Source organism: Arachis stenosperma, chromosome 3 (assembly GCF_014773155.1).
Source record: "Arachis stenosperma cultivar V10309 chromosome 3, arast.V10309.gnm1.PFL2, whole genome shotgun sequence".
In the NCBI taxonomy this organism is placed as follows: domain Eukaryota; kingdom Viridiplantae; phylum Streptophyta; class Magnoliopsida; order Fabales; family Fabaceae; genus Arachis; species Arachis stenosperma.
This window is the reverse complement of record NC_080379.1, coordinates 23,070,648-23,090,837: the sequence shown is the minus strand read 5'-3', so window position 1 is coordinate 23,090,837 and position 20,190 is coordinate 23,070,648. Positions and strand designations below refer to the sequence as shown.

Below are 20,190 nucleotides of genomic sequence, written 5' to 3'. Positions count from 1 at the left end.
TTCATGTCCAGCCATTAATCCTCTTTCAATTATAAAACTCCCACACTCTATATTTTTATAAAAGTAGAAATTTAAATATAATTCTTTTTATGTAAAATTAATAATTAAAAAGTATTACATAATAATTTAATTAAATTTATTAAATTATTTAATAATTTTTAAATAAAATTTTATATGAAAACAAATATATACAAGTCTTCACTTTTTATAAATCAAAAAATATTAAAAAATTATTAGAATTTATTATTTTTAGCCATCAATTAATTATTAATATTTAAAAGTATAAAATAAAATATATTATTAAATATTTAAATTACTAGACTACAAAACTAAACTAAAAAAATTAAATTAATAATTAAATAATAATAAAAATAATAAATTTTAATAATCCTTGACATTTCTCTTTATAAATACTATAAATTTAAGAATCAACCAACCTATTTATGGTCCCTTCAAGTTGAAATATAATATACAGCAAAATAAGTATTTCTTTTATTTATTTATTTATTTATTTTAGAAGTAGCAGTTTGCAAACGACAAAATACAGAGCCTGATGGACTCCGCGACTAAAATTAGCATGTGAGTGGGAACAGACAAATCCAAAGCAGAAGCAAGTGGAGTGCACGCGCCAGTACGGAGCGTGAGAGAGTCAAATTTGTCACCAAAATTAAAAAGACTTTACAGAGTAAGATATGTATGACTTGCACACAAACACACACTTACAATACCACCACCCTCTTTTCTTTATGCTTATTAGAGAGAGAGAGTTTCAGACACAAACCTTAGTCATTGTTGCTGTGCCTTTACAAATTTGCCTTTCTCCCTTTTTCTCTTCTTTGTTTCCAGTTCCTTCTTTTTACAAAGGTTAGGGTTTTAATTAACCAATTATTTTTTTTCTTTTTATTCTTATTTATTTTATTATGATGAGATTCTCATTTTCTTTTTCTTTTTTAACAATGCAATGCAATGTGTGCTCCCGTTCCCTGTTATTACTGTTGCTCTTTCTTTCTTTCTTTCTTTCTTTCTTTCACCTTTTGAATCTTTGAAGCAACGTTTATTATATATCTTCTTCACTTGAGCTCTCTCTAATTGTTACTTCTTTGCTCAGTTATCACTAATCAACTCAAATTGTTCTCAGCATTTTTGCCAACCTTCTTCTGCTATTCACTATCTCCACAAGTAGAACCTCATTTCATTCTTCTTCTTCTTCTTCATATTATTATTATTATTATTGGAAAAATCAACTTGTGCAAATTTGTCTTGTAGTGTTGTGTTTATGTGTGTTTTGAATCATGGATGTGATTTTTTTTGTGTATTGGATGTTTTTTGTTTTTTTGCAGAGTTCTTGTAGGATCAGGTGATTGTGTTGGAGCTTGTTGTGGACTTGGTTCTTCAATCTGGGAGGATGTTTTATAATTGTGTTTGTGTATAAGAGAGGGAGTGCTCTGAATTATAAGGTTGAGCTTTGGATCAAGAATGGGTTGGAAGAGATCTGATTTTATGGTCAAGAGAGTGATGAAGATCTATGGAGAAGTTTTATTGGGATTCTTGTTGATCTGCACACTTCAGTTTTCAAGTGCAGACACTGATCCCACTGACGGTAAGTTCTTTTCTTCATTTTTCCTGTGCTGCTGTCCACATTTTTCATATACTCTGGTGGATGAGGGGTTATTGAATTCAGATTCTTTGGTCACAAGAGTGTGGTAGGTAGCTGTTGTTGAAGTCTTCTAGGACATATTTTTTAAGATATTATATTGTGTGTGTATCAATCAAGGTTGCCGAACTTGGGAGTTCATGGAAACTTGCTTAGGTAAACTTGAATTGTTAAACTCAACTAGTAAACTCAAACTGGGGATGCTAGACTTGTAAATTTGTAAGATTTAACTTGAGAGTTTGGTAACCTTAGAGTGAATGGTGGTTGAAGATTATTTGCTAGTCTACAGTGATGCATAGAGGTCGGTAACTTATGTCACTTGCAAAATTTGAAGTACTATTATGCTTTGTGCTCCGGTGTTCGGTTGATTATTTGCTTAACTTTCTTGTTGTGCTCAACCTTGATTTTCTTGAATTGGTTTGCCATTGAACGTTTGTGCATTGAAATTTTATGCTGTTTATTTTGACCAATATATGGAGGGTTTGCCAGACTGCGGCAGTGAATGAGAGCAGTGTGAAACTATGAATTGATACTTTAGACATATTCTTGATTGTTTATTAATAATTCATTCATGTGTGGTCTCTATGAGCTCTAAACTTTTCTGATTGTATCAGTTGCTGCAATTAATAGCTTACATGTTGCATTGGGATCTCCTCCTATCCCTCTGTGGTCATCTAGTGGGGGAGATCCATGTGGACAAGGGTGGCAAGGAGTTCAATGTAATGGTACATTCATACAAAAGATGTATGTTGTTATCTCTTCTGCATGATTCTTCCTATCCAGTTGTTTAATTGATATCTACTGAAGTAGGCACTTGTAAAATGTAAAAATTCTTGTCATCTTACTTATGACAGAGTTCTGAATGCCGCAAACTTGCAAGGAGAACTAGGCGATAATCTGGCGAATTTCGTTTCCATCTCAGTAATGTAATTATAATCTTAATCTCCCTATATCGAGTGTGTGTGTCCATGTGCGAGTGCGCCTATGAGGCTGTGACTATATTGCCTTTTCCTCAGTTCACGAATTGCAGCTTTCATCCTTCTTACCGTGCGTATAAAATTTTCCTGCATTGTCTTTACTCGTCATTTTTTTTTACCTTGAACAGTGATCTAAGCAACAACAATATTGGGGGAAGTATTCCATCCAATTTGCCAGTTACACTGAGAAACTTGTATGTGATAATCTAGCTCTCTAATACTAGGCCCTTTCCATCATATATTGTTCTAATGGACATAATATGGTTTGTGGTTGCAGTTTTCTTTCGGCCAACCAGTTCACCGGAAGTATTCCGGCCTCTTTATCCTCATTGACTGGACTGACAGACATGTAAGCTTGTTGCTTCTCCCATTTTGTATTCAATTTGTGTTGTAGGCAATGATAAAATTCAAGCAAGTTTGTCAAAATCATATTTTATTTTCTCCTTTCAGGTCCCTTAACGATAATCATTTAAGTGGAGAAATACCAGATGCATTCCAGTCACTTCCGCTGTTGATCAACTTGTATGGTCACATCTTAGCTAACATATGTAAACAATTTCCATGATAATTCTTTCTTCATTGTACATGAAACATGTTTAATTGAGCCACTATATGTTTTGCAGAGATTTATCTAATAATAATTTGAGTGGGGAATTGCCTCCGTCAATGGGAAATTTGTCATCAGTGACCACACTGTTAGTATTCTTTTCTTTTTTCTTTGTAAGGTCATAAATATGAACTTTTATTCTCTTTATCAAGCAAACTGACTGTGAAATTGTTGGCAGAAACTTGCAGAATAATCAACTCTCCGGGACTCTTGATGTTTTACAAGACCTTCCTCTTAAAAATTTGTACTTCTCTAAACCATATCTCATTTAAGTTATTGGGTCTTTTTAATTTTTGCATGGTTTGATTATTTGTACTCTAAACCATATCAATTCTGACATGTTTTGAGCAGGGATGTTTCGAACAATCAGTTTGCTGGTCCAATACCTCCGAAGTTGCTTAGCATCCCTAACTTCAGGTGAAAGTCTCTAGGATTCAACTGTTTTTCTTCTTTATGGATAAATATGATGATTACTAGAATTAGAAAAATGTGAACATGGACGTGGAACTTGTGTTTAAGACTATATTAGTCTTGAAATTTTATATGGTTCCCATTAATTCAAGATGTAAATGTTCCAATTAAGGGGGGAAAATTGACAAATAGATAAGCTTGAGAGAGACTAAACCATACTTTGACATCTCTAGACTCTGGTCAAAAAAAGGGAAAAGAAATTACTTGTATGATTTAGATTATTATTATACCTCCAGAGCCAAATTATGAAATTAAATTCCAGTCTGTGATAGTAACTTTTTATTTATATAAGGTACACCTTTGCATTCAAATTGACGCCTCAATCAATTTATGATCTAGGAATTACATATGGTTGCTTGTTGTACAAGAATAATGGTAATTGAAACTTATGGTTATTGTTTTGTTAAAAAATGTACACAAGATTTGAACTTTGTACTTACGATTGGAATGGAAGGATAATAGTACTTAGCAAGAGAAGGACAATGGTAATGTGAGCTACATTTAAAGAGGTGGTCACTAGATATGTCCTATAGGCAATTACAGGACATAAGGTATAATTTTAGGTTGTATTTTGTGGCTATTGGGAAAACTCAGAATTGGTCATTCCTTGTTTGAAGTTCCGTGTGTTTTGCGTTATTAGAGTTTTATCATATCTGAAATTTGAATAATGTATACCTATAATTTTGTAGCTTCAGTAACTAAAGACAATTCTTATTATGCAGACAAGCTGGAAACCCATTCAATGTTGTTAACTCTACTGCACCAGCTACTTCTCCACCTCGTTCCCCAGTGGCCGCACCACCAGGAACACCGGTTCCTAAAACACCAGCTTCCGGAACACCATCTTCTGGAACGCCATCTTCCGGACGTGGACCTCCTAAACAAGCTGATGGACCAACTGCAGCTAAGGAATCAAGTTCCGGGAAATCGAAAAAACACACCAAAAGGGTGGTTTGGATAGTTATTGCTAGCATATTGGGATTCATTATATTGTTACTAGCACTCATTCTCTTTTTGCCAAGATGTGCCAGAAGGGAGCGGGAAGACAGAAGGTCCAAGAGACATCAAATTGGTGCATATGGAGGTGACAGACCACATTCTAGGGATCATGGGGCTTTGGTCCCACCGCCTAGTCAAACAGAGAAAGGCAAATGACATACCTTTGGTCTATCATCTAATATTCTAATATATTATCTGAATTCTAGCATCACCTTTCATTTTATGGATCTAGACTTTAATCATTTAACTTTGTAAATAATATTAATCTATTTTTAACAATCAATAGGGGATATTCGAAGACCCAAAGAGGATCACCATGTGGAAACCAGGGCACTGGCGGCCATTCCAAAGACTCAAGATGAGCAAGATAAAAATATGCAAAGAATGACTTCAATAGACATGAGTACAATCGATGTCTATTCCATGCCTCCTCCTCCTCCGCCGCCACCTCCCCCTCCACCACCTCCTCCTCCCCCTCCACCGCCACCTCCACCTCCTCCTCCAACTACTGACAGGGTGGTTGTTGAGCCGACCACATTCAACAGAGGGACTAATGTCAATAAATCCCCGATACGTTCTCCAATTCGTTCCCCAATACGTTCAGTTCCTCCTCCCACTTTTGCAAAATTTTTTAGTATTGCATCCCTTCAACAGTATACAAATAGTTTCTCTCAAGAAAATCTTATAGGAGGTGGTATGCTGGGCACTGTGTACAGGGCAGAGCTTCCTAATGGAAAGGTAAGACTGTTTTCTCATCAGTTGCATTTATACAGAATTACTGACGAAACTAAGTTATACATGTTTTTTCTTTTGCTTCTTCATTGTTATGATCTCTCTTTGACTTAATCACCTTTACATAGCCAACAACTTTCATACTAACATGATTGGTACTCATGTCTTCCATTTTCTTCCCTCCCAATTGTTCTTTTTGCTGGACAGATAATATTACTTACTTTGTCATATTTTCCATGTTTAAACATCTCTAGCCTGTGAAGTCACACATTGTCTAAAAAGAGTGATTATTATTTTTTTTTTATTCTTGTAGTTTGTGGTTTGTTGTGATTCATTGTTGTTGCGTGATAACATGGGAGTTTAAATACCGAGAATAACCACAAAGTTCTTTTGTCACTGGGTTTGCACATCTCTATAGTTGCTTGTATCTCCACTTGTTCTGTGATTTTTGAAAACTCTGTAGTTATTTTAACATGTTTTATTTAATTATTTTGCTTAGCTAGGCCCTTTTCTCTTCTGCTTTTCATATTCTGCCAAGATGTTCTCGGAATGACAAGATAAATGGCTTAATGCTGCATATTGGTTTCTCTTTACCCTGATAAAACAATCTGAGTTTGATGCCTTGATGGGATTCTTATTTTGACACTTGATCCTTTTCCTTTCCTTTGTTTTGGGTACAATGAGAACATTTTATTATGAATTGTAGGTACTTGCTGTGAAGAAGCTTGAAAAGAGAGTTTGTGATCACCAGAAGGAGGGGGATTTTCTTGAATTAGTGAATGGCATTGATAGAATACGACATGTAAATATCGTCGAGCTTATTGGGTACTGTTCGGAGCATGGTCAAAGGCTTCTGATATATGAGTATTGCAGTAATGGATCACTCTATGAGGCACTTCACTCAGAGGATGAATTCAAAACAAGACTCTCATGGAATGCTCGCATCCGGATAGCACTTGGGGCGGCTAGGGCCCTAGAGTAAGTCAAATTACCATTATGTTTTTAGGAGAAAAATTGCTCAAGCTTGTTTTTAGCTTATAACATGTTCAGATCTTTTACTTTCACAAATCTGGTTTATCCTGCCTAAAATATTAGTTTTCCTTGGAGAATTCATTCAATGTTGATATTATTTTGCTATAGTCATGGTAATTAATGTTGTACTTTATTTCACCTTTTCTAGTACTTCCAAAGTTCAATTGCTAAATGCTAAATTAAAATGTCATGGTTACTCATAATACTTACCACATTATGCTTTATTTTCTGTGTGAAAGATTTTGATAGTTAAATATTTTTCCAAAACCAATTCAACCCTAAAGGTTAAGCTGTTGGTTGCTGGGCCAAGAATGATGGCTTTTTCTAACAATGAATTTCTTATCAAATCAATTTAGAGAGTTCTAGGATCTTTCTGAAAATCAAATGAAGCATATGCAAAAAGATAATTGGAAGTTGAGGCATGGGAAAGTCTTTCCTTGATTTAACATACTTGAAGACACAATATTTGATGATCTGGATGAGAAATCTAATGTTTCTTCTTGTCTTCTGACAAGGTATTTGCATGAGCAATGTCAGCCAGCTGTGATTCACAGAAATTTCAAGTCTGCTAACATTCTTCTTGACGATGACCTATCAGTGCGTGTATCTGATTGTGGGTTGGCTCCATTAATAGCTTCAGGATCTGTCAGTCAGGTAAGCGATTATTTGATATTGAAACTATGCTTTCAACATTTTGAAGGAACAGCTATACAAATTGGTTTAATCTACCCATATATGTATTTAGCAGTGCCTAATGTTCAAATTATAGTATATCATAAAAGAACTATGTCAACATATACTGTGTAAGTTTATAACAATTTGAATGATATTGTTCCATTCCTTGTCAGCTATCCGGACAACTGCTAACAGCTTATGGCTATGGAGCTCCGGAATTTGAATCAGGAGTTTACACATACCAAAGTGATGTTTACAGCTTTGGAGTAGTTATGTTAGAACTTTTGACTGGCCGTCAGTCCCATGACAGGTGAGGACTCATAAGAAAAGTATTTGAGCAACAGTTTATGCTTTTTGTGTGGTTAAATTGTTACCAACAGTCTATCACCTTGAACAGGAAGCGACCTCGAGGGGAGCAGTTTCTGGTCAGATGGGCAATTCCCCAACTCCATGATATTGATGCATTGTCGAGCATGGTTGATCCTTCTTTGAGTGGAGAGTACCCCACCAAATCATTATCAAATTTCGCAGACATTATTTCTCGATGCCTTCAGGTGAGCGATTGTTCAATCTGAACTTGTACAAAAAATAACTTATTCGTTTCAATGATCTTTTAATTTTGGGTTAAATAAGTTTTTATCCTGGAAAAATTCTTAATTTGTGGTTTTGGTCTAACAAGATATTCTTCATTTAACTTGCCATGTCATGTAGTATAAACAAAGTTGCAGGACCAAGATCAAATAAAAAAATCATGAATTTTATAAAGCCAAAAACTTATTTAACCCCCTGTAATTTCTTACCATTTTCTTAGTATAAGTTCATTGAAATGAAAGGAACCCTTGGACTTATTCATCATCGTGGTCTTTTGGAGTTAATTTCTGACACTAATTGTATCTTACGCAGTCGGAGCCAGAATTTAGGCCTGCAATGTCAGAGGTTGTCTTGTACTTATTGAACATGATAAGGAAGGAGTCCCAGCAAAGTGAATCAGATGAAATATGAGAATGGTAGTGATGTTTGATCTTGAATTCATGTGCAAAGATTTACATTTACCTGCCAAATATAAGGTATTAATAATATACATGTCATCTATGGATGGCTCAATTAGATGCCTCCATGTTCCATTTCTTCCATGCTAACCTATTCAACATTCACATTCCAAAAGCCTCAACAATTCATAGTCACAAACACTCCTCACATGTGTGGTCATATTCATATATACATGATATTTCATAGTTCATTGAAACCTTTTTAGTGTTTTAGTGCTGTGCTTAGTGTGCTAACCCCACCCATTTGTTTGGTAGTTGTTTCCAAATTCTTAAAAGTGTAATGTAGGTCAAAGTTGTGCATCCTTTTTTTATGTGTACATTGATAATGGAATTTTGATATTCAATTGTACCAAATCATTAAGCATCATTGTAATAATTTTCTAATAATGATATTGTTCTTTGTAACCTATATAAAAAAGCAGCATCTAGTAGTCGGTTTTTTGTTTTAAGTTGCTGTTTGTTCTACCTTTTGGTTTTATTATAAGACAACTTTGATACTAAGTGTCAGCTATTACCATATATGAGAACAATGCTTAATTGCTTATGTCATGGTTTTTTTTTTTCTTTCTTTTTGGGGTCTTGGCTTATAGCATGTTTAAACTGCATTTAAGTTTCAGCATCCAACTTTGTTGGTTGTGTTTAGTTACAAATTTATTTTGCATTGTGAATTATTCAATTTCCATTGGGAAAACAAGAGACAAAAAAAAAAAAAAAGAGAAGAAGGGGGGGGGGGGGGCCGGGGGGAGTAAAATTGATTTGAAGAAAAGCAAGTGTTTGATTTTTGGAAAATGTTTGTTATTTTATGAGTTTCGATGCTCTAAAATGAGAGTTAATAAAGTAAGGAGTTAAACACTAATTGAATTTATAATTCTTATGAAATATGTGTTATATTTATTTTAATTTAAAAGTGATTAATTTTTTATTTTTATTATTTTATTGACTTTCTTATTTAAAAAATCTTGATCTATATTTAACACTTTTTACTCTTAATAATAAATATTAGTAAGTATAAAAATCATCACCTTATTTTCACTGCCTTTAGTTTCCAAGATTTGTGAAGAAAGCAAGGGTTATTTTTGTAAAAAGCAAAATTTCAGTTGTTTATATATACGCACACAATTATTCAATTCAATTATATACACACACACACACAATTATTCAATTATTTAAGAAGTGGATGTTAGAAACAGGTAATTTTTGCTGATCAGACTTGATATGTTGTTCAATTCAACTATCAATTCACATAAATTGAATCCTTATTATTTAAAAAACTGATGAGAAACAGAACAAAAAAAATTTCTGAAACAATCTTTAAAAATTATTAAATGAGCCTTAAAAATTTCTTCTGTGGTTAATGAAGAATATTTTAGTTGAGTATTTGAAACTCTTGGTAGCGTTTGGTGGAGAGACAGAGACGGAAATACTTGACACTGAGAGACAGAGACTAAGAGACAGGGATTGAAATAAATTTTAGTATTTTGTTTAGTGCAAAATGGGTGACAGGAATTGAAACAAGAATGAAACTCTAATTTAATTTGCACAAAAGGTAAAATTGGAATTAATTAATTTAAATAAGAGTATTTTAGGTATAAAATGTTATTAAAGTTTCAGTCTTCATCTCTAAAAATTTTAGTCACGTGTGTCCTTACTTTTTGGAGGTACTGAAATACTGAAATTTTGAAGACAGAGACAGAAATTTTAATACCAATCTCTGAACCAACAAACACGATACTGAATCTCAATCTCTCCGTTTCTGTCTCAATACCTCAAAACAAAAGCTACCTTATAAATCACGTACAATGACAATTACAATTACAATGGAAATTATGTTTTCTAAAATGATTAAGTTATTATTCCAATAAATACAATGCTGGTGGGCACTTTTTAGGTTTGATGGGTACTCACACATTATAGATTTCACCATCATAACAAACGTGGCTGATGGTTTATACAATGTTTTGACAGAAATCAAATCTTCAGATAAAGAATGTCTACGTGACGTTTCTTCTAAATCAGAATTGATAGGTCCATAGCCATAAACACCAATTAATTAAACTGGCCCAGAAAAATATAAATCATTGAGTACTTGTTTATGGTGACTTTTAGATTGTTCACAAGGGCGAAAATGTTGATAGTTTATAATTTATACAAATTTTAGTAGGAAAGAACTTGAAGGAATTTGAATCTGAACCAGTGTCATTTTATAGAAAACTAGTGAATTGCCCCATGCGCACGGGTATGGTAAGTTTAATAAAAAATATTCATTATGAAAGTGTTTTTATGTTATTAACATATATATAAGTGTTTTATAATAAATTGGATCGCTAATTAAAAATATTTAAATCACTTTAATTTTTGATAACATTAAAAGAGTATATATATGACTTTTTTAGTACAACAATTCAGACAAAAAAATTTCATACTTTTACATAAAACAATACATAATACATATAGAAATTAATAATTTTCGTAAAACATAAATATTTAAAAAATACATGTTAAATAGAATTTAAAATTACACATAATCAATAGATATTTTGGAAAACTTTTCTATAAATCACGTTGATTGTTATATCTTTTGATCTGGCAGAATTATTCTCAATTAATACGGGTAACTCAGATTTTGATATTATTCTTGAAAGAGCAACATAAATTTAGTTTGTACATAAAAAGAAGATAATTGTTTTGGATGAATATTCTTCATAAAATTCGAACCAAACTGCAAACCAAACACCTCTAGTTAACGTGATTAAAAATATAAAAAACACGTACCATTTAAAATACTTGCAAGTGGCCTACGTAAATTACTATTAGCATGTAAGCTGTTGTGGGTAGTGCGTGTTAATTTTCTTTGTCAGCCAGGATCTTCAGATGCTTGATCAAGAGAAAGATTTATCTGATCAATGGATGAATCTATTGTACCTGTTGGGAGTGAGTTAGATGGCTGATGATCTAAAGATGTTGCTGGTCTCTTAACAGGGAGCAATGGGTCCAGGGTGGTAGCTGGTTTTAATTTTTTTTTAACGCAAAATAAAACATTTTGTTAACACATAATCAAAAATTTATTTAACAGATACAACATTTAAAATAACTAAATTAAAAGATTATGTAAATATTGAACTAACCAGGGAGTGGGTCAGCATCCATGCTTGGTTGAGTGCTGCATCTATTTTTTTTCTTCATGATTAATCTTCTCCTTATTCTGGCTAACTTGGGGCTAATCTTATAGTCTGTGAATTCCATTGCAAGGTGAACTTCACAAAAAGGTTAAAAAATGAAAGTTTTGAGATAACATGAGGTGAACAATGAAAAATGGAGCAAAATTGTATAAGTTTATCTTTCTTTTCATGAGTTGCAATACTTATTCTATATACATCTTATTTTATATACAACTGAATTCAAAATATAATGATTATTGATGTTTTCATTTGCATATGGAGTCAAGAAAAAATGGTTTAGTTATGTAAAGTGTAACCATGGAAATGTAGATAAAAAACATAACAAATGAATTAAAATACATGACTGAAAGAACTACACCAAATTCACTCTTATCTACGAATCTACGAAAATACTTTATAGCAAATGCATGAAATGAATACTATTATAATGATTATGCATGCAGGTTTTTTTAATCACAGCTTTATGCATACATGTATTGTAAAGAATTTTAAAAATAATTAACGCTGCATAATATGTTATAGTATTATACTGTTCATTATTGTAAAGGAGCAGAAGGAAATCGCTATAAATTTACTAAAGTAGCAACAAATCTCTATTGGCCGTCATTTACTCATTAGAAATTATTTATTAGATAATTGAATTAGTGAACAAAAACTAATTACAAATGAGTTGTTATACGTTGAAGTTTTTGTACGTATTGCCGATGATGAATAGTAATCTTTTTAGACGGTAGAAGCAAAAATGTTGCATAATATAATATTAGAATTTGTTTTTAAATTCCTTTTTAACATTTTGGTTAATATATTGAAAACATAGTAATTAAAAATATAAGAAATGGAACTTACGCAAATATAATACATAGATTTATATATACAAAATTAATACAATTGTGTCCATATTAACGTTGATTTGTTATAAATCTATAGAAATTTGAAGAAAAATAATGATGGAAAAATTAGAATTGATTGATTGATAAGAACTAAGTACATTTCTTGATGACTAAATAAGATAAAACATAAATAAACTGAAAATATAACATAGGCAAGTAACTTGATGAACCATTTGTTTCAAACAGGAAACTCCTTTAGTGCAGAATACGAACAAACTTCCATGGCATGGTTTAATAAGTGACTTAACAAAAAATTGATTTAATGTGAACAAAGTTGCTACTAAAGAAATTATATCTTATACTAAGCCACAAAATTTAAATTTTCAAAACCTCAGCAAAAGCTCTTCAACCCTTGTTGATAATTGCTTTATAGAAACCATTTAAAAGAGTCCATTGCAGTCCCATGTGGTATGAAAAACCCTCTTCTTGAACCACATGAACGTAATCATGTCTTGAGAGGAATGCATGGAGTACAAAATCCGGATGCAAAACCTTTGTGAAGAAATTAACAATGAGAAATATTAAATAAATTATACTAATATTAATAATAATTTATAGAAATAACAAAATTAATTAGAACAACATAAATATTAATAATAAGCAACAGAAATTGTAGGAAAAAATTCAATTGTAATTACCAGTGAGCCGTATTCAATCTCATGGTTGGTTACAAAGCATATGTAGGAGTATATATAGGTCTTCATAATACATTTACTTGGTAAGAACTCGATGAATGATGAAGCATTGAATCCGCAGAACTAAATGGATAATTAGGCAAGTGGACAAATTCTTCATTTCAAGAAACATTTAAAAAGTCATGAAACTTAATACAGAGACAGAAATTTCTCGGTTGTTCACCATTGTTCAAAAAATGGGAATTAGTAACATTGTTTTCTTTCACATTCTAGTTCATTGACGCCATTATCACCGTATTTTATCTGCAAAATATAATTCATCTTCGCTATCAAACCAGAGAGTAACCGAAAGTCAAAAGATCAACACAGTGAAAAATAAATGCAAATCTGAGCTGAGAATGAAACAATTAGAAGGAGAATGAGAGAGAACCTGCAAGGCGTTGACGAAGACCTTGCTGCGATCCATGGAATCCCCGTCGAAGGTCATGGCAAATTAAGAAGTGTTGTAGTTGGACGCTCTACTCATAAGAAGCATGTTTGTCTCCGGCTTCATCGGGAGCATTTTCTAGGTGTGCAACTCAAAGCAGAAGAAGTAACCCTATTCCTTTCGAATCCTTGTCCGAAATGCACAAAAGCACCATTCCCATGATTCCATGAGTGAAATTCTTCACAACCTGGATTCAGTATCGCCAACCAAAAAAACAAATGAAAAGGACAAAATAAAATTCTCTTAATATAGAAAAATGAAATTATCTTTCAATTCAAAATTCAAATTCAAACTTTGTTCGGAAGAAGGAGGTGGAAGATACTTGGACGCATAACAAAGAAAGAGAGATGCTTAATTGAAGAATTTGATCGGGATAAAAAAACAAGAGAGGGAGGTGTGTGAATCCACCGACGCATTAAGATGCCGAGATGCAGAAGAAAAATATAATCGTCGCTGCCTCGTCAACCAGCAAAACCCTATCACTGCCACAATCGCGTCCATCATGGCAATGAAGTTCTCGTGCAGCCGAGGCATCCACACGATGTACGACCGCTTCATCGAACGGGCAGAGGGATCGTCGTTGGCCAGCGGAGCTTCCAGAGAGGAAACAATTGGGAAGAGACTGAGACTGAGAGGAAATAATTCATGGTATTTTTCAATTCAAAATTTGAATTCTGAAACACACAAATTTGTAGATTTGGTAGGAATAAAAAAGCAAGAGAAAAAACAAATGAATACAGACAAAAAGAAGGTGTATGAATGAATTGAAATATGTCATGTTTATGAAGTGTAATGAGAATAGTTTCATATAGAAATGGTAACGTAATAAGAATAAAGATGAGTGAGGATGAAAATATTGATATTTTGATAGAAACTCAGAATGAATGTAAGAGATGACACCTTAGAATTCCACTAAAGAAATAACCTTCTTTTCAAGGTATGTTATAGGATATAGAAGCATGTGATAAGTACGTTATATCACCTAATTTCTTGCATACATATATAAGATTTTCTTCGTTATATAACTCATCTTTCTTCTTGTATTCCTGCTGCTATTGTTGAGTCTTTTTTTTTTATTTCTATCTCATTCTTCTCTTGTTGTTATTATAGTTTTTTGTTATTTTTTTGTTTAATTATTTTATTTTATTTTTCTTGTTTTTATTCTTTTTGAGTAGATAAAATAAAAAAAATTATAAGAAGATGAAACAAGAAGAAAAAAATAAAAAAAAAAAATAAATGATGAAAAAAACCACACAAAATTTTTGTTAAAAAGCAAATAAATCTATTAATATAACATACAAATTTTTGTACATAACACAAAAATAGAAGTAACAAAAACTAAATCTCAATCCTTCATACTAAGTAATTAGAGTGATGAAAAAAAAATATCCAAACCTCCTTCTAAACAATTCAAAAATTAATAAAGCTTAATTAGTAGTGATTCACATATATAAAAGTTCATAGAAAATGAAATTCTTAAATTGATATATAAAAATTTATGTGGTCAATAATTTTGCTACACAACTTAGAAATTACTTTTACTATTGTTGTTTTGTTATTTGGATAAGTCAATGTTTTGGATTTGTAGTTCTTAAAAAATTTATGTTGATTATTACAAAATTTTTGTATTATATACCAAAATTTTTATACTCAATAATTTTGTTGAGGAAAAAAAAAGGAGGAGGAGGAGGATGATGATGATGGAGGAATAAAAAGGAAGAGAAAAAATAAAAAAAAAAGAAATAGGAGGAAAAAAAGAGGTGGAGAAAGTGATAATAATAATAATAATAATAATAATAATAATAAAGGAACAATAGAAGAAAAAAAAGTAGGAGAAGAAATCAAATAAAAAAAAGCGTATGTTTAAAAAAAAACACACATATATAAACACGTAATTTGATTGGACTTAATTAACGCAAATGCTTGATCGTCTAGCATTTCTGAAACTTATTATGGTGAGAATTAGGGTATTTAAAATAACTATGTTATCTTTCTCATAATTTTATGAAAATAATTACAAAAAAGTTTTTTATCTGAGTAAAAACGAATTTGGTCTCTTTAAGTTCTTACGCATTCTTTAACTACTGAATTACAATAATTTTTTTTTTGTTTATTGTGTTATGTGTTATATAAAAAGTAATCGATAAAAATATGGCTTGATAGGTGATGAGCGGATAATTTATATGCTTTTTGGTATTGTTTTTAGGTAGTTTTTAGTAGGATCTAGCTACTTTTTAGTATATTTTTATTAGTTTTTAAGTAAAATTCACATTTCTGAAATTTACTATGAGTTTGTGTGTTTTTCTGTGATTTCAGATATTTTCTAGCTGAAATTGAGAGACCTGAGCAAAAATCTGATTCAGAGGCTGAAAAAGGACTACTGATGCTGTTGGATTCTGACCTCCCTGCACTCGAAATGGATTTTTTAGAGTTACAGAAACCCAAATGGCGCGCTCTCAATTGCGTTGAAAATTAGACATCCAGGGCTTTCCAGTAATATATAATAGTCCATACTTTGCTTGAGTTTTGACGACGCAAACTGGCGTTCAAACGCCTACTTCCTGCCCTATTCTGGCGTTAAATGCTAGAAACAGGATAAAAGCTGGAGTTAAATGCCCAAACTGGCATAAAAGCTGTCGTTTAACTCCAAGAAAAGTCTCTACACATGAAAGCTTCAATGCTCAGCCTAGGCACACACCAAGTGGGCCTGGAAATAGATTTCTGCATCACTTACTTATTTCTGTAAACCCTAGTAACTAGTCTAGTATAAATAGGACCTTTTACTATTGTATTAGACATCTTTTGATCATCCTTTGATCTTTTGTTCACGTTTTGGGAGGCTGACCATTCGGCCATGCCTACCCTATTTTCACTTATGTATTTTCAACGGTGGAGTTTCTACACACCATAGATTAAGGTGTGGAGCTCTGCTGTTCCTCGAGTATTAATGCAAAGTACTGTTGTTTTTCTATTCAATTTATGCTTATTATTATTCTAAGATATTCATTCGTACCCAAGAACATGATGAATGTGATGATTATGTGACGCTCATCACCATTCTCAACCTATGAACGCGTGCCTGACAACCACCCCGCTCTACATAAAAACAAGCTTGAATGTATATCTCTTGGATTCCTGGTTCACGACGCATGGTTGTCTCTCCTGACAACAGAGCCTTCCATTCTGTGAGATCAGAGTCTTCGTGGTATAAGCTAGAATCAATTGGCAGCATTCTTGAGATCCGGAAAGTCTAAACTTTGTCTGTGGTATTCCGAGTAGGATCTGGGATGAGATGACTGTGACGAGCGTCAAACTCATGACTGTTGGACGTAGTGATAGACGCAAAAGGATCATTGGATCTTATTTCGACACAAGTGAGAACCGACAGATGATTAACCCTACGTAACCCATAGCTGGACCATTTTCACTGAGAGGACGGGAGGTAGCCATTGACAACGGTGATCTCCAACATACAGCTTGCCATGGAAAGGAGTATGAATGATTGAATGAAGACAGTAGGAAAGCGGAGATCCAGAAGGAATAACGCATCTCATACGCTTATCTAAAATTCCCACCAATGAATTACATAAGTATCTCTATCTTTATTTCATGTTTATTTATCTTTTAATTATCAAAACTCCATAACAATTTGAATCCGCTTGACTGAGATTTACAAGATGACCATAGCTTGCTTCAAGCCGACAATTTCCGTGGGATCAACCCTTACTCACGTAAGGTTTATTACTTGGACGACCCAGTGCACTTATTGGTTAGTTGTGCGAAGTTGTGAAAAAGAGTTGAGATTACAATTGCGCGTACCAAGTTGTTGGCGCCATTGAGATCACAATTTCGTGCACCAATAGACATTCTTACAGAGTATACAGCAAGACACTAGTAATGATAAACAAAATTAAATTTCAGTTGAAAATACGTAATAGTTGACAATATTTTTATATTAGTAGTTTTATTTTTTATTAATTATATTAATTTTATATTTATGTCTATTAGCAACCAACAAAGTGATCTAATTAGTTCAGTATAAACAATAAAATAATCATATTTTTAGGGAAAAGATTGAGATTTTAATTGTGACTAAGGTAAAAGATGATTAAGGATTTTGAATGCGTTTTATTAGGATTTAGTAGAATTGTTTTAAGGATTATCTAAAATTAATATGGTTTTGGTTTAAATGTGAGGTTTAAATTTTTTTTTTTAGTGAAGGTTTTATTGTTTTTCTAAATATGAGATCTTTGAATGAGAATGAAAAGTAATATTTGTAAGAGGGGCGAAGCTACTCGCTTAAAAAGGGGCAGTGGCCCTCTAAATTTTAATTTTTTTATAAGTTATGTATAAATTTTGGTTTATTCTTTTTTTAAATTTAAATTTTAATTTTTTTATCTTAAAAAGTTAAATTTTGGCTTTTTTTTGAATTTTATTCTAGTTCCGTTTTATTTGTAAGGAACTCTAATGTTTAAATTAACAAAAATTTGAGACAAATTTTTATGAATTAGAATTGAAAAATATATGTATGTGATGAGATATTTATACAATTAAAATAAAGGTCTGACTATCACTTTAAAACTTCAATGTCTTGCCTATAACAATGAGTGGTTATTTTTTTCGTATTTAAAAAGTTGTTGTGATTCCATATTTAAAACGGGCCTGCTACACATACAAGCAAAAAGGCCCTACAAGTTTTATAAGTTTCCAGCCCACACTTTATTCACACGCGCACTCATCTCTCTTTGAATGGAATGTAAACTACACGCGTCCCACTCAACGGTTGCTCTTCGCAAAATAGCGCTTCTTAATGGCGCACTCGTCCACTTCTCAAAGCCCTTCGAAGAAAACACAAACTGTCCATTTTCGAGCAACATTCCAAACTGCAGAGATAGGACTCGTCGCGAAGATTAGAACTCTCCATCAACACAATATAGAACTCTCGATCAACAATCTCTAGAAAAAACGAAGTTATAATACTCAAGGTATGTTACGTTACTATTTTACTCATATTGTATATTTTCCACATTTCGAAAATGAAGAACTAGGTTTTACTGTTCTTCTACGTTCTTCTAGGTTTTACTGTTCTTCTTGTTCTAGGTCTCATTTTACAGTTTTTAATGTTCTACTTGTTCTAGGTTTTACTGTTATTCTTGCTTCTAGGTTATTCTGTTCTTCTTAGTTGTTCTAGGTGTTACTGTTCTTGTTGTTCTAGTTCTTCTGGTAATTGATTTTTGAAAGTGTATTGCGCAATTTGGTGGGTGTATATTGAGTATTTTGTTGGGTGTATATAGCATAATTTGTTGGGTGTATATTTCTGAACTGATATACTGTAATATAGTCAACAGTTGCAACTGTTCTAATATTTACTTGTCCATGTGTGTATATTGCTTGACCTTGTATATTAATGCATGTTTGAGTGATATCTGACTGATATCTATGGGTGTATCTGACTCATATCTATGGGTGTATCTGAATCATATCTATGGGTGTATCTTACTGATATCTATGGGTGTATTTTTCATTTCAGAAAAAATGGCAGGCAGAAACCAAGCTGAAAAAATGTAAGAACAAATATATATCTTAGATGAAATCAGTTTTATATAATAGAAATATATCTGACTATAATTTTGCTTTATTTACAGCAAACCAAAGACCTTAAGTGTGCAACACATTTGTTAAGTGAGAAATTCAGAAACATGAGCGAGGAGAAGAAAACAATTATTAGGGATTTGGGATTTGGTGGCCTGATGCACATCTCGCCGCTAAGGGTGCATCACCAAATTGTCAGATAGATTCTAAGGATATTAACACTGATTAATGTAAATGTTATATAGTCCTGTAACAAATTGAACACATGCTGTAAAAATTTTCCAATTATAATCCAGTTTATTGTAAAATTTCTTTCAATAATTAAACTCTCTCTGCTATATTCAAAATGTATGAATTACAGGTACTATAATATGAAGAAAAATATCAAACCAAATATACACCCATAACCTGCCATTTTTTACACCCAAAGAAAGTTGAATATACACCCAAAAATCTATCCCCCTGATGCTTTATCCCTAAAACCCAGAACCCTAAACACTTAAAACCTAAGCCCTAACCCCTAACCCGTAAACCCCTAAAACCTAAACTGTAAACCCTAAAACACTAAACCCTAATACCTAAAACCCTTAAACCGTTGTAAAAAAGCAAACAGTATTTTATAACATAAAAACAAGATTCTGAAGTATATATATGTATATATATGTAAAATGTGAAATACAAAAAAATTCAGAAATACACCCAAAAGAACAATGCTTTTACACCCAAAAGAATGCATGCTCTCGCTCCTTTGTGTGCTTCTTATCCCTGCTCAGAAGTGGTGATCCAGATAGATTGGAACCCATATATGATGGTCTTCATAGAGATCTGCAGAATACACCCAAACACAGACTATAAATACACCCGAAAAAAAATTAAATTTACACCTCTGCTGCAGATTTTAAACAAACATTTCCTGAAAGCCACTTGTTGTCCACAAGACCAAAATTCAGCAGAAAATCATTCCAATTCCTATCAAATGAGTCTTTAAGCACATCCACGCTTCTCGCACTTCTCTCGTAATGTAATTCCTCACATCCTTTTCAATAAAATTTAACTCGCGATGACCCCCGGCAGCCGCAACAAATGATTGGTAAGTTTTGCTTGGTCTAATACCAACCTCCTCGTTATTCTCTATTGTACGACGAATGGACATGCTTAGTTCCCTTTACTGTTTGACATATTTTAGATTTCCATTTTTCCTCTCTGCTACA

General features: G+C 32.6%; 1 protein-coding gene across 2 annotated transcripts; it reads left to right on the top strand.

Moving 5' to 3' along the window:
- Positions 1-708: 708 nt before the first annotated feature.
- Positions 709-8,740, top strand: LOC130970257 (protein STRUBBELIG-RECEPTOR FAMILY 3-like). Of its 2 annotated transcripts, XM_057896274.1 has the most exons (18): positions 737-864; positions 1,109-1,179; positions 1,341-1,600; positions 2,269-2,398; positions 2,509-2,580; positions 2,760-2,825; positions 2,909-2,980; positions 3,082-3,153; positions 3,255-3,326; positions 3,417-3,482; positions 3,590-3,655; positions 4,432-4,856; positions 4,995-5,446; positions 6,147-6,418; positions 6,988-7,126; positions 7,321-7,457; positions 7,545-7,701; positions 8,051-8,740. In XM_057896274.1, the coding sequence occupies exons 3-18, from the start codon at positions 1,477-1,479 to the stop codon at positions 8,147-8,149; spliced, it is 2,421 nt and encodes an 806-aa protein (XP_057752257.1). In that variant the 5' UTR covers positions 737-864; positions 1,109-1,179; positions 1,341-1,476; the 3' UTR covers positions 8,150-8,740. The 2 variants fall into 2 exon arrangements, with proteins under 2 accessions (XP_057752258.1, XP_057752257.1); XM_057896275.1 differs by lacking the exon at positions 1,109-1,179 and having other exon boundaries at positions 709-864.
- Positions 8,741-20,190: the final 11,450 nt, after the last annotated feature.

Coding starts and splice junctions, on each gene's coding strand:
- LOC130970257 (XM_057896275.1), top strand. CDS start 1,477: ATGGGTTGGAAGAGATCTGATTTTATGGTCAAGAGAGTGATGAAGATC. Junction 3,483..3,589: donor GACCTTCCTCTTAAAAATTT/GTACTTCTCTAA, acceptor TGTTTTGAGCAG/GGATGTTTCGAACAATCAGT. Junction 3,656..4,431: donor CTTAGCATCCCTAACTTCAG/GTGAAAGTCTCT, acceptor CTTATTATGCAG/ACAAGCTGGAAACCCATTCA.